This window comes from Penicillium diatomitis, assembly GCF_028827545.1.
Source record: "Penicillium diatomitis strain IBT 30728 chromosome Unknown utg000011l_segment0_segment0, whole genome shotgun sequence".
NCBI lineage: Eukaryota > Fungi > Ascomycota > Eurotiomycetes > Eurotiales > Aspergillaceae > Penicillium > Penicillium diatomitis.
The window spans coordinates 68,917-90,051 of NW_026623183.1; the positions used below are offsets into that span (position 1 = coordinate 68,917).

General features: G+C 52.0%; 12 protein-coding genes across 12 annotated transcripts; 2 read left to right on the top strand and 10 right to left on the bottom strand.

The window, feature by feature from the left end:
* Nucleotides 1–343: 343 nt before the first annotated feature.
* On the bottom strand, nt 344–2,140 carry aspE (septin; the record flags this gene model as incomplete). The annotated part of the gene is made up of 2 exons (XM_056937309.1): nt 344–1,526; nt 1,650–2,140. The coding sequence occupies 2 exons, from the start codon at nt 2,138–2,140 to the stop codon at nt 344–346; spliced, it is 1,674 nt and encodes a 557-aa protein (XP_056787174.1).
* A 2,762-nt stretch (nt 2,141–4,902) lies between these two features.
* On the bottom strand, nt 4,903–6,196 carry N7539_007709 (uncharacterized protein; the record flags this gene model as incomplete). Its single annotated transcript, XM_056937310.1, has 5 exons — nt 4,903–5,242; nt 5,355–5,516; nt 5,577–5,633; nt 5,697–6,027; nt 6,100–6,196. 5 exons carry the CDS (start codon nt 6,194–6,196, stop codon nt 4,903–4,905), a joined length of 987 nt encoding a protein of 328 aa, XP_056787175.1.
* A 1,276-nt stretch (nt 6,197–7,472) lies between these two features.
* Nucleotides 7,473–8,356, bottom strand: N7539_007710 (DOPA 4,5-dioxygenase family protein; the record flags this gene model as incomplete). Its single annotated transcript, XM_056937311.1, has 4 exons — nt 7,473–7,777; nt 7,910–7,967; nt 8,041–8,173; nt 8,286–8,356. 4 exons carry the CDS (start codon nt 8,354–8,356, stop codon nt 7,473–7,475), a joined length of 567 nt encoding a protein of 188 aa, XP_056787176.1.
* A 727-nt stretch (nt 8,357–9,083) lies between these two features.
* On the bottom strand, nt 9,084–9,656 carry N7539_007711 (uncharacterized protein; the record flags this gene model as incomplete). The annotated part of the gene is made up of 1 exon (XM_056937312.1): nt 9,084–9,656. The coding sequence occupies one exon, from the start codon at nt 9,654–9,656 to the stop codon at nt 9,084–9,086; it is 573 nt and encodes a 190-aa protein (XP_056787177.1).
* A 47-nt stretch (nt 9,657–9,703) lies between these two features.
* On the bottom strand, nt 9,704–9,892 carry N7539_007712 (uncharacterized protein; the record flags this gene model as incomplete). Its single annotated transcript, XM_056937313.1, has 1 exon — nt 9,704–9,892. One exon carries the CDS (start codon nt 9,890–9,892, stop codon nt 9,704–9,706), a length of 189 nt encoding a protein of 62 aa, XP_056787178.1.
* Nucleotides 9,893–9,937: 45 nt separating this feature from the next.
* N7539_007713 (uncharacterized protein) lies at nt 9,938–10,516 on the bottom strand (the record flags this gene model as incomplete). The annotated part of the gene is made up of 3 exons (XM_056937314.1): nt 9,938–10,014; nt 10,079–10,347; nt 10,434–10,516. The coding sequence occupies 3 exons, from the start codon at nt 10,514–10,516 to the stop codon at nt 9,938–9,940; spliced, it is 429 nt and encodes a 142-aa protein (XP_056787179.1).
* A 930-nt stretch (nt 10,517–11,446) lies between these two features.
* Nucleotides 11,447–12,453, top strand: N7539_007714 (uncharacterized protein; the record flags this gene model as incomplete). Its single annotated transcript, XM_056937315.1, has 3 exons — nt 11,447–11,653; nt 11,738–11,957; nt 12,029–12,453. 3 exons carry the CDS (start codon nt 11,447–11,449, stop codon nt 12,451–12,453), a joined length of 852 nt encoding a protein of 283 aa, XP_056787180.1.
* A 373-nt stretch (nt 12,454–12,826) lies between these two features.
* On the bottom strand, nt 12,827–13,667 carry N7539_007715 (40S ribosomal protein uS4; the record flags this gene model as incomplete). The annotated part of the gene is made up of 4 exons (XM_056937316.1): nt 12,827–13,238; nt 13,362–13,460; nt 13,536–13,592; nt 13,654–13,667. The coding sequence occupies 4 exons, from the start codon at nt 13,665–13,667 to the stop codon at nt 12,827–12,829; spliced, it is 582 nt and encodes a 193-aa protein (XP_056787181.1).
* A 258-nt stretch (nt 13,668–13,925) lies between these two features.
* Nucleotides 13,926–14,765, top strand: N7539_007716 (60S ribosomal protein eL21; the record flags this gene model as incomplete). Its single annotated transcript, XM_056937317.1, has 4 exons — nt 13,926–13,961; nt 14,094–14,161; nt 14,242–14,289; nt 14,435–14,765. 4 exons carry the CDS (start codon nt 13,926–13,928, stop codon nt 14,763–14,765), a joined length of 483 nt encoding a protein of 160 aa, XP_056787182.1.
* A 1,192-nt stretch (nt 14,766–15,957) lies between these two features.
* On the bottom strand, nt 15,958–16,448 carry N7539_007717 (thioredoxin family protein; the record flags this gene model as incomplete). Its single annotated transcript, XM_056937318.1, has 2 exons — nt 15,958–16,258; nt 16,426–16,448. 2 exons carry the CDS (start codon nt 16,446–16,448, stop codon nt 15,958–15,960), a joined length of 324 nt encoding a protein of 107 aa, XP_056787183.1.
* A 1,463-nt stretch (nt 16,449–17,911) lies between these two features.
* On the bottom strand, nt 17,912–18,385 carry N7539_007718 (uncharacterized protein; the record flags this gene model as incomplete). The annotated part of the gene is made up of 2 exons (XM_056937319.1): nt 17,912–18,226; nt 18,290–18,385. The coding sequence occupies 2 exons, from the start codon at nt 18,383–18,385 to the stop codon at nt 17,912–17,914; spliced, it is 411 nt and encodes a 136-aa protein (XP_056787184.1).
* Nucleotides 18,386–19,261: 876 nt separating this feature from the next.
* On the bottom strand, nt 19,262–20,673 carry N7539_007719 (uncharacterized protein; the record flags this gene model as incomplete). The annotated part of the gene is made up of 3 exons (XM_056937320.1): nt 19,262–19,368; nt 19,460–20,085; nt 20,165–20,673. The coding sequence occupies 3 exons, from the start codon at nt 20,671–20,673 to the stop codon at nt 19,262–19,264; spliced, it is 1,242 nt and encodes a 413-aa protein (XP_056787185.1).
* Nucleotides 20,674–21,135: the final 462 nt, after the last annotated feature.

The window sequence follows — 21,135 nt, forward strand, 5'->3', positions numbered from 1 at the left end:
GCGTGGTGACTGGTGAGTGGTGACCAAAAAGAGCGACCGCTCGAGACCGGCCGCCGGGTAGTCCCGAGCGGACAGAGAATGGAAGGTGAGAAGTGGAAACATGAGAAATCCTTTGCCGTCCAAACACGGCGCCAAGAGGGAATGGAAGGCTAGAAACAAAAAGAAAAAAGAAACTCTTGGGGTATGGGCGTGGAAAGTGCGGGCTATGCGAACAGGCAAAGGAAGAAGGAAATCTCGGAACAGAGCGAGCAAGGACATCGAAGAGGCAAGGGACGGACGAGAGGTGAAGGAGGTCAAGGAGGGGAAAGAACGGTCTGGTCCACCATGTTAGGTGTTGACTGGATTACCGCGTGCGGCGGCCATCCGCACCGGGTCCCATGCGACCTCCATACGACTTCTTCGCAGGCAGCGACGAAGTGGGTTGTCCATTGCGATTGAGACGGTTGGTTCGCCAGCGCTCGTACCAGACCACGCGGCTGGCTTCGCGCATCTCGGCGCGCCAGTCACTAAAGACCGAATCCTTGAGTCGCACAAAGTCACAGTGCGCGGGGTCATACGGATCAGCGAAGCCCCAGGGGAATCGTCGGCCCACGGGCTGCTCCCCAGATGCCAGGGAGTGCGGATCGGGGGAGAGGATGGAGAAGGGCACGTGTGGGTTGAAAGAGGATGCACCCAGAGAGCTTTGGCTGCGTTGAGAGGGCGACTGTGGAACGCGCGGCTGGGACTGTCCATCTCCATTCGCTTCACCCGATGTCTCAACTACCGCCTCGGTCCCATTGTGGTCAGACATCACTGCTGCAGCGGCAGATCTGTCAGGGGTCCCGGGCGTCTCTTGGTGCACAGACGCTTCTTCCTCATCCGCACTTTCCGACGAAGAATATTCATCTTGATCCTCCAGCGTCAGAATCTCCAGAGGGTCGATATTAGCCTTCTTCAAGCTACTCCAGACTGCCTTGCGCAGGAATGCCATGTGTGCGGTGGTGATGGTGTCCGCCTTGCTGATCACAGGCACAATCGTGGTCTTGCCCATCATGGTTCGCAGGACCTGCAAGTCCAGGTTCTGGTCCAATACGCCGACAACGGGCGCATCGGTGACTTTGGCAGTGCCCTGGGCAATGCGCTCGGACGCAGCAATATTCTCATCTAAACGAACCGGGTCCAGCAACAAGAACGTGCAATGAATATGAGTGTCCCGAGCATTGGGGGAGCGCACCACCTTCATCTCTTCGGCCAGGGTCTCTTCGAATTTACTCTCCAGGAAGCCCGTCACAGCTCGCATCTGGAGATCTGCAATGTTGCGTTCCAGGCCCACAGAGTCCCACAGGGTCAGGCCGACGCGCTCACCATCGATTTCTGTCTCTAGATATTGCGAGGTAAACCCTTCGTAGGCTGAGGTTTGTCGCTCCAGCTCTTCCAACTCTTCTGGGCTCCGCGAGGGATGTTTGTGCGGGGGCATCGTCAAGGCCGTACGGAGGAAGTTGAGGAATGACGTCTTGCCAGAGTTGCGCGCTCCAACGACCAGCACACTGACAGACTCTTGGTCAGCCTTGAGTCCAACACAAGTGTCTCTTCAATTGACCCGACCAGGATGGTGTGGGCGGAAGGTCTGGGTGATGCACCTTGGGAACATGGACGGAATGTTAACTTACTTGTAAGGAGTGGGGTCTTTGCGACGACGAATCCGACGGGGACTGTTGATGTTGCTCATGGCACTGCTCGCGTAGCTGTATCGGCCACGATGGGTCATACTCTCTGTACGAGCATATGGGTCCACGGCCTGAGAAAGAGAGTTTGTTGACATGCTTGGGGTGGCAGTACCGGACTGGGGACGAGGCATCGTGGGAGGAGCTGCGAAAGTATCACGTTCCTCGCCTCCAAAGGTTTCCAATTGGGGTGTGGAGGCTAGGTCAGGCAAACGAGGGGCGTTCTTTGGAGCGTAAGCGTCACGTTGACGGCGAAGTTCATCTTCCATGGCCTGCGTCTTGTTCATTTTCTTGCGGCTGCCTGAGGATTTGCGTTCCCCCAGAGGCTCCGTCGATTTCGAACGGCGGAGGAATCCAAGGGAGCTACGACGGGCAGGGTGATTGTTATCGGCGAGCAATGCGTCAGACGGCGCGTGGGTGGAAGTGGGCGTAGCCATTTTGGGCAGGTCCTGCTGTATGGTGTTGTTTCAGGCTAGGAGGGTGCTGCGTGGGCGGAGGGTGCGGAGTAAACACTGGAAACGGTCGTAGTCACTCGCCACTGTGCCGGAAATGACTCGAGGCAAATCTTCAGATCTGTGTTTCAGGATCATCTTATTAGTCCCACACATCGTCTTACAGTTCATGAGTGGCTTTCAATGTTACAATCGCGCAGAAACACCCGAACACGGAATTTCGAATGACTTTTCTTCTTCCCCGCGTGCGGAGTCTGGAAAGGGTGTCCCACCCGATCGATGGCAGCTCAGGAACCAAGTAAGGGGCAACGGGACTCACGTGGGATGAATAGAGTCGATGCGAACAAGGTGCAAGTCGCGATAGGCGTATCGAGGCGTCCAATTCTGTATTTTCAGAGGCTAATGAAAGGAAAGAAAGTAGATCCAGAATCTGAGCCGGATGGCTTGCCAAAGAGAGTTCTTGTAAGCTAGATGGATGGAGTCACTGTGAGACGCTTGATCGCACACAGACGGCCGCAATCGGTACTGTCAGTGTAAATTTTGCAAGATCACCAGCCACCAAATGAAAGTTGGGTTCTCGAGTTCAATTGCCGATGTCGACTCTACAGAGAGCAACAGTCACTGCGATCAGGAGACGAGGGACGTTTTCTGGGCGCGAATCTCGTTGCGTCCCAATCTCAGGAGATGTTCAGGAGGAGAAAAAGATGCGGTCAGGAAAAGCATGCACGAAACGGAGTGAGACCACGACTGATGCGTAGACCTGGCGTCCTTGTCGTCCTGGTCAAGTCGGGTTGTGAGGATTGCGAAATGGCCGGTACACACGCGCGCGCACGGTCTGAATCTAGTAATGCATAGGAGAAAGGAAGAAGGATACAGCTTGGATGGGAAGAGGGGAATCGCGCCGAAGAGGAAATCAAACAGCGTGCCGGCCAGACTGAACGGGCCAGCAATGGACCAATTACGATGTGAATTGCAGCTTCTACGGTGCGGTTCCTCCAGATTTGGGAATTTGGGAACGAAATAGGGACAACAGCTGGTTACTTCGGGAGGAATTGCGCTCGATTTGATGGCTCTTCTCCGCTGTTACTGCCTCGGGATGCTCATCTTATCATGTCGGCCAGGAGACAGTATTGAGTATGCTGCAACAGATCAGGAACTGACCGTAATGGCCTTTCAGGAAGACGCCTTACAGGGTCTTTGTCCATCGGAGACCCAGGGGTATCCGAAATCAGTCACTTACGTCTGTCAGCGTGGACGCAATGATCCTGTGCTCCATGCGCGGAGTCGTGAGTACTCCCATTGTTTTTCTTCCCGCTTCATTTCCCGATTTTTCTTTGGATTTTCAGGGGTTAAGCAAACCAAAAGCAAAACACCCCCGATCAAGCGTGGTTCCGAGCCCCAAAGCCCAAAGCGCCCCCCCCACTTGGAAGCTCTCGTCCGTTCGAGCGCGTCGCTGTTTGGTTGTCCGCCACACGGTTGCGATGGGGTCAGATCCACCCGCCTCGGGCGAAGAGCCAAACTCTGGACTAGAAGGACAGTAAAGGTGGGTTTGTCGAGCCTGATGTATGAGACTTCGTTGGGTGAATCTGATTGTCAGATGATACGATTGAATACGTCGTGTATTATCACTCCACGAGAGCCTCTGATGTCCAAGTCGCATTCGAAGTTTTCTCGGCCAGTATGACAGTCGTGCAATGCCGTTGGGCAACAATAGGCTCCGGTGGGAGGTCCATTGAAAAGCGGGAGCTCCAAAAATCTTGGCCCCTGAAAAGGCGCGCTCGCACGTGCGATGCTTGATGACGGGATCGTTGCATTGCAGGTCCACACGGAGATCAGCGCTGTGCAGGTGTCAGGTCCCAGGTGCAGGAGTGGAGGGGACTCGTGTTGCCTGGCTCAGGCTTCATTCCGGTTGATGTCATTGCCAGTCTCGACATCATCACCCCGACCAAATAAAGCTAGGAGGCGGTCGGGGCATTGGATCGTGGATGTGTCGTCCGAAATGCCGTCTGTATGTGAAGCAGATCCAGCCGCACATAGTTCAAATACCAGGCGCAGATTGAAGCCCGCCGGTACTAATCTGACTGACGTTGACGCGTTCGAGTCGATCAATCAATCTGCGTCTTGAAGCTTGGGACCAAAAGACAATTTCCATCTGATCTGATGGTTGTCTGCACAGCGTACAGACAGCCTCTGGTGACTGTGGAGATCCAGGCTCCATAGCGCACCTCCCGTCGCAGACTCTGGGCCTTCTTGGTGTACTGGGTGGGATCCGTCGTGTCAGGTGTGTCCGGCAAAAGATCTGATTCATGACCAGAAAAGAAGCATGTCCAGGAATTGCGAAGAATGAATCAGCCGTCCGCTGGGCGTGCCGCCCCGCCGCATGTGATCGGGGGGCGATGGACTGATAGGGACTTGGTTCAGCAGCACAGGAGAGGATGGACTCGTGAGATGGTCAGTATCTGTTCATTATGTACAGTACATCCAATCTGGCACGGGCACGAGATACCTGTCATGAGCCTTCAGCTGCCACAAGCGTAAAACCAAGAAGCAATATTATCACTTTGACGAAAGAAACTTCAAGTCCTTATAATCAATCACGTTCATGAGGTGGCTGTAGATATCGAATACGGCATATAGTCAGTCACGTTGGGGGACTGCCAACTCTATCAAAAGGCATCGAACACAACAATCACGTGGTACCCTTTTCCAAAATCACACAGACATATGATAGCCCGCGAGTCCACCCTCTAGACTGCCCAAATCCTAAAAGGAAGCACAATACAAGGCTTCGAAGGACACACCAGCGTCCGGTTCAAGACCTTGAACTTTGGCCCATGTGGTCCCGCCACAAACTCAGCTTCCCCAAAGATGGATGGCTCGCCGGGCGGCTGGTCATCACCCCATATGCCATTGAAATCCAGCCAGGCCGCTGGAACATCTGGACTTGAGGGGGTGAACACAGCGGTACTGGGATCGTAAGTGTAGCTCCAGGCGTTGAGAGTGGGGTCCCAGAGGACACCGCGATCCGTGTAATCCAGAAGGAAGCCTACCGGAAGATTGATGCCGGGGATGGTATGGTCATGTTGACTGGGAAAAAGGAACAGAAAAGCATGGTCAGTGAGATATTCCACGACATTCACATTCATGAACACGGCTTGATAAGAGAGAGGATGGTTGAATTGGGTTGGATGTGACGAACCCTGCAATGGCATAGTTGGCATGTGTACCATTTCCCGAATAACTGAGTGGTCGTTTGCCTTGCTTCTCTACTGCACCGTAGGTGAAAGCCTGACCGCTGGCGTGTTGGCTGTACCAGAGAGCTTGTGGAGTGCCGTTGGCAAAGCGAATCATGTTATGTTCCCTGTCCGATGTATTTCAGCAAAAGTCGACCCGGATCTGCACAAGTCGTTCCAATACATACCAGTCACCAATGTGATCCCCAAATTCCAGACCAAGCACCTTGTCACCTTTATTATAACTGGAGGATTTTCAGTCAGTTTGTCTGGCCAGCATATATCCATCTGAATCTGATCCCACTCACGCATAAAAGTAGAAATAAAATGCATCAATATTGCCCTCTCCATGGTCAACCACCACAATTGCGCACGCAGTGATATTCCCAGCTCGGCCTGATGCATCGGGCGTTACACCCCGGAGCCACGCTGGCTGTGGGTTTGCTGCGATACCTTCGTGCGAGGTTAAGTAAACGCTCGTATTGCCGAGATTGTTGAGTTGGTCAAGGTTGTTTAAAGTGAGGGGTGAAGGAGCGCCCTGCACTGGCTTCCAGTCTACCTCGGGAGTAGTGTTGTCCAGTTGAGCCTGAAGATCACTGGGCCGGTAGGCATCTTGACTGTGTAGCCATACGAGAGGAGCTAAGCCGGGGGATGGGTGAGCAGGTAAGCTGTATTCTCTCTATTTGACACCAACTGGGGGGATTCACCCACCATAGTCGTAGACATATGTTGGAATGGTGACGCTGGCGCTGATTGTAGGCACTGCTAACAGACCCAGCGCTGCTAAATATGGCAGCAGTATGTGCATGACGGGTGAGGATGAGTTCTCACTGTTGTCCAGGGCATCCGATCAGTTTGGTCCATCTTCGATACAATCTTACTTCCTTGCGTCTCTTACCGCAATGACTGAAATGCCGCTATCAGGAGTGACCAGCGTCTCTAGCCTGTTGCTCTATAATGAAATTGTAGGCCGTGATGGGTGCGTGGAATCGACATTCCCACGAAGCAAGGGGAAACGGAAACCCTGAAAACTTTATACAAAACGTCCCCAACTCCAAACAAATCACCAGTCGCTGGGTCATGAGCTTCAAGGCACAATGGCGAGATCATCTACCTCAAGACCTGCAGGCAGCTGGAGACATCCCGATGCGATGCAAACGTCCAACCCATCATAAACCTCCGAGACAGGCACATTCCATCCGTCATTCTCTGCAGGGACCAGACTTGCAGGGTCATCTCGACTCCCAGCTCTGCATGGCCCAAGTTCAGGCTGCCAGACGGGGATAGTCCACCGAGTACCAATTAAGCATGAGTGCTGGACACGGTGCGAGGACATTCACTATTCGTCGGGACATGCAAGTGTGATCATCAGTGTATCGTCTCGAGTGTTGCCGTCCGATCTGCAGAAGCACATGACCTGGTCTGACAAACCGCTGGTGCATGTGATTAGTCTGTGGGCGGGGATGCTCATTCAGTGCCGATGTGCCAGTGACCTGCTGATTTGATCCAGTCAAGTCAGGCCGCGACGGTCTTGGCAGGTGATTCAGTTGTGACATCTGGAAGTGGAACAGACATTAGACAGTCCTACCTGGACTTGACGCTTTTGGCATTTTTTTTTTCGATTCTTCGCGTCGAGGCAATGGTGGTCTCACTTTCTCGACAGACATGGGCTGTAGGTAAAACTAGGTATTAGGTAGTAGGGAAGAGGACTAGGCAGTGGCACCTCCCCTTGATCACAACCAGACGTTCTGTGATCTAACTCCCCGCGCCATCCATGTATGATCTGCTTCGAGTCGGTTCCCCAACCAGGATACCGAGTCAAAAGTAGGTAGTAAGTACGAGATCGTAGATAGTAAGTACTGAATCATAGGTAGTAGTTACCACTTACCCGTCACTACAGGACCCTTTTAGTGAGGTACTCGGTCTGGGATCATTCCCAATTGATTTCTTTGTAGGTACCTACTACCTATTGCAAACACACAGTTCTTCATCCCCCATCCTGACAACCTTAACCAAAGAGAACTCTGTCGAATTATCCTGCAGTCTTCTGATACATCAATACCAACGATGCAATCTCCATCGCCTCAATAAGCCTCCTCTCTCGGGACTTCCCCCGCCGCCTTCTTCTGTTTCTCCTTCATCAACTTAAACAGCCGAAGGTCTAGTGGAATTCGCTCCCCCAACCATGTGGCCCGTTGGGTATGATTCCGCTCTTCCTCTTCATCCACTGTATTCGGATGGATCAACGCACTCAACGGTCCGCGATTAATTACAAGCCAGGGAACAAATGCACCAAATTGCGCAGGTGTAAACAAGTTCACTTCGAACATGGCGACGGGGTGCGGACCGATGGGTCGATCGAAAAAGGTGTAGATACGGAGTTCAGGGACTAGAAACAGTTGAGGTGGTCAATGGATGAATGATCACAGGACCATACATCTTTTTGCGGCTCGGTCGACAGTGATTTGTCCAGATATTCATGTGGTACAATGCCGGAGTTTTGGGAGAGACCGTGACTTACACTCACGCCGGATACGCTCCCAGAGTTCTCGCGCAAACTTGGCCTGTTCAGGATTGGTCTTTTTGTGATGGGTCAGCTCAATTCTCCATAAATAGCAGAGACAGCGCGTCAATAAGTAATTTCGGACATACCTGGTAGTGATAAATATGAATGTCGAATCCCCCGCGAAGTCCTTTGCACAACGGATCGGGGAACTCCTCATAGGCTTTGCTTAAGATTCCATGTTGCCGGTTAACGAGAGATTTGCCATCTTCATTACGTTCTCTGGTCAAATTTCCATCAAATCAGTGCCAGAGTCCAAAGAGCGTGGTAGGGAGACCGCGCCAAACTTGTCGAGCCTGCATATTCTGATTCATATACGTGGACAAAGACTGACTCGGAGAGAGGCTCCAAATTCTCATATCCCGCCAGGGGAGAGGGGTAGGAGTAGGCAAACTGGTCGGTCATGGTAGTCAGTAGACTTTGAGGATGTTGACTTTGACTGCGGATGGATGTAGCGGAGGAACCGATGCTGATTCTCAGTCGGTGCGCCGTCGTTGGGGATCTTGAGGATCTAGTTTCTTTTCGTCGCGATTTCACAATTCGAAAAGGGTTCAGGAAATCTTGTAGAGATGGTAAGTGCACGAATATGACACGAGCGTGGGGAAGCAGACAGTCTCTTGCTTGTCTTATCAATCAGTGACCCGCTTGCACGTCAAAGCATAAGGAACTGATCTATAAGCATCCCGGGAGTCCGTGGGTCGTGGCTGACAATCTTCAGCAAAACTAGAGCGGCACTGTTCCGCACTGCGGGGCTTATTTATCCAATAATCGATCGAGTTGCCAATTGAAGTAACTAAGCATCACTGACAGAGAAACGACCACGCGGCGGGATTGTGCTTTCTGCCTTCTGATCCACGCACGTCTAGGCGAGGTATCGACAATCGATAATGAGAGGCTCGGTCCCTTTCCTGACCTTGAGTAAATTCGGAGAGACACCAAAGAGACAAGGCTCAAGACAGAACCCCATGTTTCCTCTCTTGACTATGCGCAGACAAGCCATCCTTGATACGGAGTTCGAACATACAAGTCATGATTGCAAGTAAAGATGCAGTCTGAGATATCAATATCATGGTGATATATGCAATGCTAACTCTGTATGCAACGGTCTACATCAAAATGACTTGAAAGAGCGTCACCAGGTAGGGCGCACCTCAACGTGACCATCCGAGTCAACGACCTTGCCCCGGTCCCATTCACGACCTTCGCCTGACTTCGCCCACCGAAAGTTGTCCAGATTTGCTTCAGGATCGCCTGCGCCCGAAACACTTGTATTCTGTTTCCACCGACTGATAACCTCGTCGTTGAGCCCAGCGGCACGTAGCCGCTCCTCACCACTCTGTTTCCAGCTTTGTCGATCACGCAGGGCTTCGAGGGCCATATCCCAGTCATCTTCAGCTGTCATGAGACCGGAAACAGGACGACGGGTGGGCTTGTTTGTGGAAAATTCGGGATCGTCCTCGGGTGCAACGTCGAGGGTCGGATCGTAGTTGGGCGCAAAGTGCGCGTCAATATTGCTTCCGCTGGCTTTGTATGCACCTCGACCACGCGGACGAATGGGGCCGTCCTTTTGGGGAGGCAACGGCCCGACAAGATCCTCCAAGGGGTCTGAGTCGTCCTCCGAATAAGCGCCTACAGCTGGCTGAGGGACGACTGTAGTTGAGCGTGACGACTCCGTAGGCTGGTCCCGATAATCAGTAGCTCCCATGATCGGCGACAACCGAGTTCCGCTTCCGATTCTATCCTTCCTATGCTTCACATGCTCCGATCGGTGTTCCAGCCGTCTGTATCTGGAAGATGGAGAACGCGAACGTCTGCCAGATCGAGATCGAGATCGAGATCGGTGCCGGTGCCGGTGCCGGTCACGGCGATGGGAACCAGAAGAGGAGTCTCGCCGCGGGGATCGACTACGCGATCGCGAATGATGTATCTTGCCAGAGCCATCATGTGATGTTCGACGTTCCCGACGATCCTTTTCACGTCCAAGGTCTAAGCGATCCCCGTCCCGTCGCCCGTGACTAGCTCGCGATGAGCGGCTGTGGTCGTCTCGAGGGCGAGACCGTCGACTGTGATCCTTTTCTCGTTGGAGAGATGACTCCCGTGGTCGGTGTCTTCTTTGAGACCGAGAACCCTCAGTCTCGTCTTGCCTCGAGCGATCAAGATGTTCATCTCTGCGCTTTCTGTCCGCGGCCGATGTGCCAGCAGGTACATCGCGACTTTTCTGTGACGAGGGGGCAAGCTTAGATACTGGTCTTTCTTCGGGACGGCCGTGAAGATGACGCAGACGGTCTCTTGCCTCTTTCTCTTCCTTGCGCTTGAGTGCCGAATTGTGGCTCTCTGATTCTTTGATGAGATGTCGCAGGAAGCGGGTGTTCGGTTTGGGGGCGTCATTCGTCGGGCTAGGAAGATGAACGAATGAGTAAATACGAGCGAGAATTTTGACAATAAGATCGTTAGAGTGAATGATTACCGTCGTGGTATATACGCGGCAAGTCCTTCCGTCTGATATTTCCTGGAGGTGTCGCGCGCCTCGCGCGCAAGGACCTCCGCAACATAGTCGTCGTCCATGGCTAATGTGCGATATCACATGCCGAAGTCAGTCGAGTGTCCGAGGCAGAGTAATGATACACAATAAGCTCTGTGTGCTTAAATCATTGTATGGAGGCAAAGACGTGGAAGGCGACTGCCCAATGCTTGACGATGAGTGTGATGTGTTGTTCGAAATCGAGAGGTTAAGTTTCGGCTGCTCGACGATGTTAGCAAAGCGCAATCACTATCGGACGGGCGGGTCCCACCTTCTTAGTGGAAATCGATAAGCGTTCCGCCGCGGGCCATTGTGTAGTCCGGAGGGTCTACATTCATCATGTGGCTGTCACCTGACATCCCATGGATAGGTGGTGTCGCAAGGATCTCGCCGGGTGTCTTTATATCATTTCTCAGTGTATGATTTTGCGATGTCATGTTAATGTTTGCGAACGTCTAGTTGGAACACAGAAACTTCAGAATATTGTCCAATTTGAAGTCCCTCAGCTGAGGTGCCCGGAGGATAAGGCGAGTGCCGACCGGAGATATATTACGCCCTGGGTAGTTCGTTAATTTGTACTATAGATCCGGTCATCTTGGACATGCCGTTCGATTCATGTCTAGTTGGTATTTGCACCTCTCAGTATTGCTCGATTACGCGGCAATGGAAGAGTGTTAGGAAGAGGACGACCAGTCTCATTGACGTGATCCATTAAGTAAGGGTCCAGACCCTTGGAGCACTTGCTTACAGATCAACATTAGTGGTTTATGGGAGCGGCTCTGTACTCGAAGTGGTGTTGACCGCCTTGGTGGCCCCCGCCGTTATCAGTCGCGATAGAGAGGAATCCGAATGTTTAGCCCCAGGCGAACCATGCAGCCCACGCGCGCCGGAAACCCGACGCTTTCAACATTTGTCGCAAGAACAATCTTATCGACGACTTGAGATAGCGGCAGACGTAATCGCAAGCCGTTGGAATGGCGGACCCTCAGCTCTTACTCCAGCAGCTCGAACGAGAGCAGGGCGACCTCAAGAAGCAACTCACAATTATTCGCATCAGCGAGCCGATCTCTGATGTCAGCAACACAGACTTCTCACCGTCAAAACGTGGTTCAGATGTGTCAATTTCAAATCTCAATGATCCCACACCAGCGTCTCTCGAGTCTGATCTGACACATTACAAAGTAAGCAAGCCAGCGGTGCCCACTGCCCAGACCTAGCTTTGGTACATTGTCGACTGACTGTGGTCTTTTTCTATTGCTGTACAGGAACTCTTTTCCAAACTACGGTTTTCCTACCTTGAGCAAGTCACCAAAGAGAAATTTCTCAGAGCCATTGTGGGCGATCCGCCGCTGGTGGTGGGACACAATGAAAATGTGGAACTGGAGAGTCAGCTGGCCGAGGTGAAAGCCGAGCTCAAGTCACGCAAGGAAGAAGCCCGGCTGATGATTGAGGAAATGGAGACCATGAGCCGAGAGCTGGCACGCCGTAAGTAGCTTGCCGAACACGGGTAGGATGGATTTTATGCGATATGCTGACGCGAATTGCATGTTTCGTAGGCTACAAGAATGTAGAGACCCAAATGGCGCAACTCTCGTCCCTCCCTGAATCAATTGAGAATCTGGAGTCTACAATTGCAGGATTACGCGCAAAGCAGGTCGCCGGCATGACTTCTTCGGACCCGCGCTCATCACAAAACCTACCATTGCCTGCGACACTGGCACTATTATCGGAGAGGGAGGCAGAATTGGCCGCGCTGAATCGCCAAATCCTCGCCGTCCAGAACTCACTCCCTCGAAAAACCCGAGAGGCAGAAGCCATTGAGCGAGAGTGCAGTGTTCTGGAGCGACGCAAAACAGAGGCCATCAACCAGGCCAGGGAGGCTCGACGAAAGAAGGAACAGGGCGAGAGTGATGGCTTGGAAGAGATGGGACGGTGGTACAAGGGAGCAGAACAAATTATGAACCAGGTCCTTGGGACCTAGGCTCCGCTGGACGGGCTTTGTGAAACCAGTGCAAAAATTTCCCCAGATATTCCACACGGATCTACCAAGTTAGCGTAAGATAATGGCTTTTGGAATGCGCGGGTGACCCAAATTATTCTACCGGCCAAGTCTACGTGAAATTGCATTGCAGATCAGCCGCCTTACTACCCGGGTGCAAATTTTCCAAGACACAGTTCAAGCTCGAGTTCCGAATTGAAGCCATAGAGGCTGTTTGATTGTTTCTTTTTGATTTGCGTGATCATACAACATGAAGCGCTTTATGCTGCAGTCACCAGGAACCTCCCAGAACAATTGAGCTGCCAAAAGCGAAACCCGACCGTACTCCCAATTTTCGTTTGTGGATGCGAGTCATTTACTCCTCATCCTCCTCCTCGGCATCACCGTCGCCACCAGCGGCGGCAGCGGCCTTCTTGCGGCGAACACGACCGGGGCGGCCGCCACCGAAGGGCGAGGTGAGGGAGAAGTCGATGTGCTTCTGAGAGTCGAGGCGGACCATGAACGAGGGGACGTTGACGATCTGCTTGCCGACGCGGATGTGACGCTGCTTGATGAGGACACGGGCGTGGTGGATGGACTTGGCAAGGCCCAGCTTGTAGACGCAAGTCTGGAGACGACGCTCCAAGAAGTCCTCGACCTTGAGGGCAAGGACGTAATCGAGCTTCATGCGGGACTCATCGAGCACACCGATGCGGACAAGACGGCGAATCAAGGCATTACCCTCGAACAGACGCTTGGGGTCCTTCTCATCGAGAGTAAGGAGCTCACTAGAGGATGGAAGATGGAAAATTAGCATTTGCCCAATACCGTTGAAGATTTCTCCGCCCGACTGCGCGGAGCCTAGAGTCTGCGATCGCCAGAGAGATTTGTGTTTTTCGCAAAAGACATACCGAGCAGCACGACGAATCTTGGAGAGGGTGAGCTGGACACGCCACACCTCACGCTTGTTGCGCAGACCGTACTCGCCAACAATCTTCAATTCCGAGTCACTATGAACAGTGAATTAATATCGAATACGACTTGAATAGAAGCACGCTTCTACTCAGTGGCCGGAGAGTACTAACAGACGGGCGGACTCGAAAGGACGACGGGGGACCTTGTAGGTCTTGGAGTAGACACGGCTGTTCGACAAAAATCAGTCAGAATAATGCGATTGCGCATGTTGAGGCTCTTGATACTCACGGAGCGGGAGCCATGGCTGCTGGGTGTCCTGGTTTGGCGGGATTGTCGAAAGATCACTTTGATGAGAAGTCGCACTATATTCGACTTTGCGATTGAAGGTTGTTTCGCTTGAACGTGCACTAGTCCCGATGTGGCCCGTGGGTCAGGGCACAGCCCTATCACGTAAGCGCCCCGACACCACAATCCATTGCCGCTTCAACTTACACGGATTTCGAGGAAGGAAGCTCGTTGTCGACACTTTTCACCACGCCCAACAACACAACACCGCCGTCATGCCTCACTCGTACGGTCTGCGCGCCGGCACTCGGGTACGTTTGAATTGCCTCGCCCGACGATTTTTTGTCGCATCAATTTCCCGCCCGACGACGCAACGGCCATGCACTCGAAAATTTGTGTCTATTCGATCAAGACCGGCATACTAATGAGAGGGGAATTTCTAGTATGCCTTCAGCCGCAACTTCAAGGAACACGGTATGATCCGTATGTCCACCTACATGAAGACTTACCGGTACGCTCGAATCCTCTGCGAAAGCACGCATCTTTGATACGATTTGAATGGGGAATGGTACGCTGACGAAATTTTTCCAGTGTCGGTGATATTGTCGATGTGAAGGTCAACGGTGCCGTCCAGAAGGGGTCAGTACACACTCGAAATTCTCGCTCCGCCCATTGCACGAAACATCCCACCCGAACCCGCTATGCGAAATAGCGCCTCTCAATTCCACCGCTTCACGATGAGCCCCGTCCCATTCGAATACTAACCCAAGTCTGCTTCGCACAGTATGCCCCACAAGGTCTACCACGGTAAGACCGGTGTTGTCTACAACGTCACCAAGTCCTCCGTCGGTGTCCTGCTGTACAAGCGTGTCAACAACCGCTACCTCGAGAAGCGCATCAACGTCCGCATCGAGCACGTCCAGCACTCCCGCTCCCGTGAGGAGTTCATCAACCGTGTCAAGGAGAACGCCCTCAAGAAGCGCGAGGCCAAGGAGAAGGGTGTCCACGTTCACTTGAAGCGCCAGGCTGTTGGTCCCCGTGAGGGCCACTTCGTCTCCGCCGCTGGCAACGCCCCCGAGACCGTTGTCCCCATTCCCTACGACACCCACATCTAAACGGTCCATCCGTTCGTGTGGCTTTACTGGGTTTTGGTGCGCGAGGCTGTTTGGTGTTGTTCGTTTTCTTACAAAACTGGGTTTTTCCTCCGGCTTCTTTCTCACCTAGCCTCGATTTGGAGGTGGGAAGGTAGACCGTTCTGGCTGCATGAGACAACGCGTGATAGGGTTTTCCGATTGCCCTGGCCTATTCTCGAGCCTCTGCATAGATTCCCCTGAATGAAACAAAATCAAAAATTTCATCAAGTTCACGATCACAAGTACATGCTGGGTCGAACGGCTAGTTCGAGAACTGAGATTGAAGTATTTTTTTCCCTCGCTCTGCCTGCTTTGCGGCGAGTGCGCATCGCGACCATCAGCGCTGCACTGCCTGCGCTTTTTCGAAGTGTGTGACTTTCTCAGTTCTTTGTAGGGAACAGTCACCATCCGCCCGTCGAGTAACTATGAGACTGCCGCGCGCACTGGTGCATCTTCCAGCTGCTAAATGTAGAAAAAACATCCTTATGTCTACACACTCAAGACTTGAAATTGACTGGTTTGTTGCCCCTTCTCCATCGTCTTCCTCCTATGTATGCGGTCCGAGGCGTAACTATCGATCATACCTTGCCTCAGCCCGACCAGATTGGATGAATGACTCCATCAAAGATTCAGGTAGATCCTTGAGCGAATGGCCAGCCCGCAAGGTCTCAGAAAGTCCTTGGCCCCACTGCTGTACCCTCCACGTCAGGTACCACGGCGGCCGCAGTAGCCATGAGCCAGCTTCTGGGCTTCAAATTATAGACTGGATAAGATTGTATCACTTGGTTCGGAACTCCAGTGTAGTTATACATTTTGCACCGTGTGACCCCTCTCGTATGACGTAGCGTCCAGTCGCTTGTGCATCCAAGTATTAATAATTCAGGATACACTGGGCAAGGGATTTCCTTGTTGATTTTGAATGCCATTCGGCCAGACGATCTACAACAACGGGAACGTGCGATTGTTTCAGAGGCCTGTGTAGTTGGCTCAAAGCTTGAGATTTGAATGATGGTCGGGCTAGTGGAGGCCCCCGAGAGTTTCACGAATCTGAATGCCGTCTCTTCGTAACAATGAATGTAGACCACCAAAATGCACGACTCATCCACTCGCAGCAGGTACTCTCGGCATCCTCACTCGACGAAGAAGTCGACGAATCGTCCACCCCATCCTTCGACTACTCCTGGACTAAAGCCTTGACGTGGGTATCGATTTCACCAAGATGGGTACCAACAACCTCGGTGACTTTCCCGCCGTCTTTGAAGAAGAAAATTGTAGGCATGGCGCGGACTCCCAGCTCCTGTGAGACGTCGGGGACTGCGTCCACGTCGAGCTTGTAGAACTTGATCTGAGGATAGGCATCGCTGAGTTTCTCGATCACGGGAGCGACCATTCTGCAGGGTCCACACCAAGTGGCCCAGGCATCGATGACGACAGGACCCTGGGCGTTGAGGACCTTGTCCAGGAAGTCTTGCATGCTAGATGGACAGTCTGTGAGCAGGCTGATTGAACAAAAGCGTGAAAGACCTGTCTCCAAATCTTGAAGGCTTATGTGCCTTGTGCAGGGAGAAAAAAAAGGACAAGATGGCTGTGGATGGCGGTGGGTCTTGGGTTAATAGGTCCTAGGTAATATCCATGCTCATACCTGGTGAGTTCTTCGACAGGCATCTTGATGACTGGGATGCGTGATGGATAAGATGATGAGCGGGTGATATGATCTTGGTGAGGATCAGATTCCGTGAGATTGAGGTTACGGTAGTAGAATTGAGGACAGGCAGGAGAGGAGTGGTGATGAAGATGATGGAAGAGGGCGGAGGTGCTTTCAATCTTCTGGATTAGTATTTATCTGAGCTCAGCTCGTACTGACTCGTGGTATGAGGAGAGGGGCAATAATGGCTTGTGTTAACGGAGGGATGCTGAAGCCTTGCCCGTAGGAGGAGGTAGTTACTCAGAAGTAGAGGTACTCATCAACGCCATCAGTCCACCGTAGTTCCAGCCTCTGCATCAGTGTACTGTGGTACCTCCCAGTTACCCAGTGCTCAGTGGAGTGATCCTGTATCTCATGGTGGGGTAGCGTCGTACAGGTCGCACCACTTTCGGATGTGATCCTGTGTTGCTCATCCGTCTGAACATTCTCAATTCTGTACCAGCCTTCTTGGTGACCTCGTCAACGAGAGTTGATGCGGTGTGCACTACGGTTCTGATATCTTATATTAGTTGGTTAGTTGCACCAGTCTGGAAGAGCAGTGCCGCATGATAAGTTGTGTCTCGAGAAGCCATGAATCATCGAGCGGATCGGAATTAGATCAGATAAAGTATTACTAAGGTGACTGGCATGCTAGTAGTAGCCCTACATGGAGTACTAAATTAGTGAGTAGTAGTCTAGTAGTGAGTACGGTGGTTTTCGGACCGAACCTACTTTTGCTTCTAACATCAGTCCATCACCACTCTTGAGATTAGCCGAAAGCGAAGCTACCTCGCCCACTCTAGCAGAAAGCCTGCCCGTTACCAGTCGGGTCAGGTCGGGTCAGGTTTGCTCGGGCTTCATTCTCTACGAGAGCAGTCAGTCTGATGCCCAAGTCACGCACATTCCGTCCAGCACGCAGATCTTTCCTGAGCATGCTAAAATCGAGCAAAATCGTTGGACACTATTAAAGATATTAGGCGCCGAGATTCGGATTAACCGATGGAAAGGCTTGGGACCATTCACCTCCCGACCGAGTTGATATCATACGCGTGTACGCCGTCTCGATTGTGAGCCCTGGAGTCATCTAGTTGGACATGACACTCTACTCAAGACGATCTCAAGAGAAAACTTAGCATGATAGCCCCCTATTCTTGGACGGTTCTTGGTCTTTGCTAATTTTCCTCTGTGCTTCTATGTAGCTTCACAATGAATGTTTCTTAGACTTTAACCCAATCCTTGGCGCAGACCCAATTTCCAAGACTCCCAGGCTAAGCATAGATCTGTCTTAAGTTTACTCGAAGCGAGAGCATTGAATGGCCAGACCATTGGTGATGCCGCTGAAAGATATTCGTTTCATACTCATATCGCTTGATCAAAAAAAAATTCAAGTTTCGGCAACGTCTGGGCCTTGCCCAAGTCGATTTGAGCTCTCCATCTGACATATTCATAGCCCATGGGCCAACAAGCAGGTAGGAGTTGTAGCAGCCAAAGAGCGCATTTGCCTCCAGCTTGCATTGGACCATGCAAGGAATTTCCATAAGAGGCCATCGCGCATATGCTTGTCGTCACTTGCTCGTGATGCTCGAAGGCTCACGCCAATAGTCCATGTCGTGACATCAGACTGTTCTTGGAGGTGTTCCGCCAGACGCTCGAATTCCTCTTCCATTATGGTACGACCTAGTCCCTGCAAAACAGTGAGATCAAAACAGACCACATAGAAAGCCTTTGCGAAGATCGCGTAGGGCCTGCAAAACGTTACCTAGAAGAAGTTAATGTGAACGAGTGAGACATGCAGTTCCGAGTCGTCGTCAAAGCTTCTCACAGTAGGCTGGGTATTCTTGTTCGACCTGTTGCCCGCCAAGGCAGTATTCAATTTACAGAGCTCAATGTCGATGATAACCGGGTGAGTGTCGAACATGGTGGCGCTTCCCATCGCCCTCGGGATAGAAGAAAAGCGCCAGCACCAGACTGAAGATGTCAATCTGCTGTGCAAGCTAAGGCAGAGGGTCCACATTCAGTCCATTGAATCTAATTTGAGTGTAGCGCTTGCTCTGAGTCTCAAATGGTCCTGCCACGAGTTTGGAATCTCTGTTACTCGCAGCGCCGGCCAGGAACAACAACCGTGGCGCCGGAGAGATACTCTTAATACCCACCGGTTGAGTACAGTTCCAATGCAGGCCATTGCTGCTCTACGCACTGCTCGAGTTCCACAAAATGCAGCAGCCACTTGTCAATCGCGGAATCGAATGATGGAAAAATAAATGTCATCACCTGCACCTGTGGCAATGGTAAAAACTACCTAGACATTGGAGCCAACTGCGCCACTAAGCATCAAAGTGCGTATTTCGCCAACCCTCACAAAGAATATCGCCTTGCGAACCTGCTTGGAAAAGTATTTGAATCATAACGCCAATAGACAAACGCGACGCCGTGGACGTTCTCGGAAATGATAGGGCACATCGAAATTCCAAGGAGGACACATTTCTTCTAGGTCGCGAAAGGTGCGGGTCAAACTTCAATACATAAAAAATAAGACGGAATCCTGCCATATGGATTCCAAGTGGTAGAATACGTGTTCAAAAGGATCAGATCCCCCCAAGATTGCATGGCTGACATCAAATCCATCTGGGACGGGAATTATATGACCCCATGATGAGATGGGGAGGAACTGAGATGGTGGGTATGGGATGTCAGAAACAAGGCTTCCTTGCAGTCACGTCTCGAACTCTGAAGAAGTCTGTCAAAAAAGAGCGGTTGTAGCTGGCGTGCAAGTCGAGCAGACCAAGCAGCTTCATCACTCTTGGCGGCTACGTTTGGCGCCGTGAGGGTTCCAATTACCATCTCCTCCGGGGTTACCGCCGAAGAAATTCTGGTTGAATCCTGGGTTCGGGCCTTGGAAGCCTAGTACAAAAAATTTAGCATGTTGTCTTTCTTTACACATCGGGGAGCGGGCTAGCTAGAAGCCGATGGAGAGGATTGTCTTCTTGCTCACCTTGCATGCCCATATTGCCACCCATGTTGTTCCCCATGTTGGCGCCCATGTTACCCATCATCGGATTCATTCCACCGGCCATCGGGTTCATGCCCATGCCGCCCATGGGATTCATGCCTGGCATCATCATGCCAGGAGCAGCCATGCCTCCACCTCGGCCACCGCGCATGCCACCAGGCCCGCCACGCATGTTCATCATACCACCGCGGTTATTGAAGCCGTAGTTTTGCATGCCACCCATGGGGTTCCCTTGGAATCCGCCCATCATGCCGCCCGCGGCTGGCCCAGCACCGCCTTGATAACCGCCCATGTTATTGAAGTTGTTGCGGTTGTGGTAGCCGCCCATATGGCCCATGCCTCGGTTGTTGTACCCGCCTCGGCCGCGGAAGCCACCCGAATGCACGTTATTGCCACCAGCAGGGCCACCAAAGTTTTGATTGCCCCCGGAATTGAAGCTGCCACCACGTGAAGCTTCTTTGCGCATCGGAGCGTCCTTGGGAAGAGTCTTGAAGGGGTTGAACTGAGCGCTGCAGTACTGGACATTGTACTTGCGGTCGGTGGCGTTTTCAAGGTAGTTCTTGGTTGCTCGAGCCGCTTGCACAGCGTTGAACTCGACATAAACTTGGCTAAAGACAGGTAGAGGACCACCATCAGCACTCTGATATCGGCACAGTACATATGGGGCGAGGGTTAAAGGGGACTCACCCTTTGCTTTTGCCGTTGACCTTGTGCTCGCTGAACGTTAGGTCTTTGAGATCATCTTCCGCGGACGCCTTGTTGACCCAACCACGAATGTCATCGTCAGTCGTCCACCAGAACAGGTCTGATATCATCAAGGCTGAAGTAGCATCGGGATCAGATGACCCATCTTCGTATTCCTTGCGCTTGACGCCGTGAGGTGCGACTGATGCATCAGGCGCGGGGCGCTGTTCATGAGACATAGCGTGATCGGTGTTTGACTGAGGCGCCGTGGGTCCGGACTGTGATGCGCGTGGTTCATGTGAAGGAGTGGAGTTAGTAGGTTGGTTCTGGGGTTTTGATGTGGAAGCGGACTGCTGAGCATTGTGGACATTTGTCTTTGGCTGCGCGTCAGGTTCCCCAATGTCAATGTCAAAATCGTCAGCGTCATGCTTCCCGTCACCTTGCTCATCGCCGTTAAAACCCCCACCGTCGCCGTAGATATCAATATCGAAGTTATCATCTTCAGTAGCCATTGTGGATGGTCCGTTTCTCTTCAGAGATCACAGGCTTCAGCAGAAGGGATTCAATGCCTCAATTGTTCTTTAACGTCAGGTGAGATAGTACAAGGGAGCCCTCAAGGGCTTTGTAGCGAGAGATTGATTTGGATCAAGAGGAGCACATGTCTGTATCCATAAGCAAATGATTAGCGCAAAGAAAAGGAACCCTCTCAGTCTCAGAGGCCGGTGGATGAAGATAGCGAGGTCCCTAAGAGAGCTCTAACCAGGAGGTAAACTACTCTGTTCAAAGATGAGAGAGAAATGGAACAATGCGACAATGGGTCACAGACCACCGAATCACCGAAACGAGAAAACATTGTGATACGTACAATCCAGGACCAGGAGACGTCCCTAGTGAATAGAAAGAAAAGCGGAGGCTCACAAAGGCCGAGTCCACCTGATCAGACGAAAGAGTCCCAGTACAGGAAGAAGAGAATA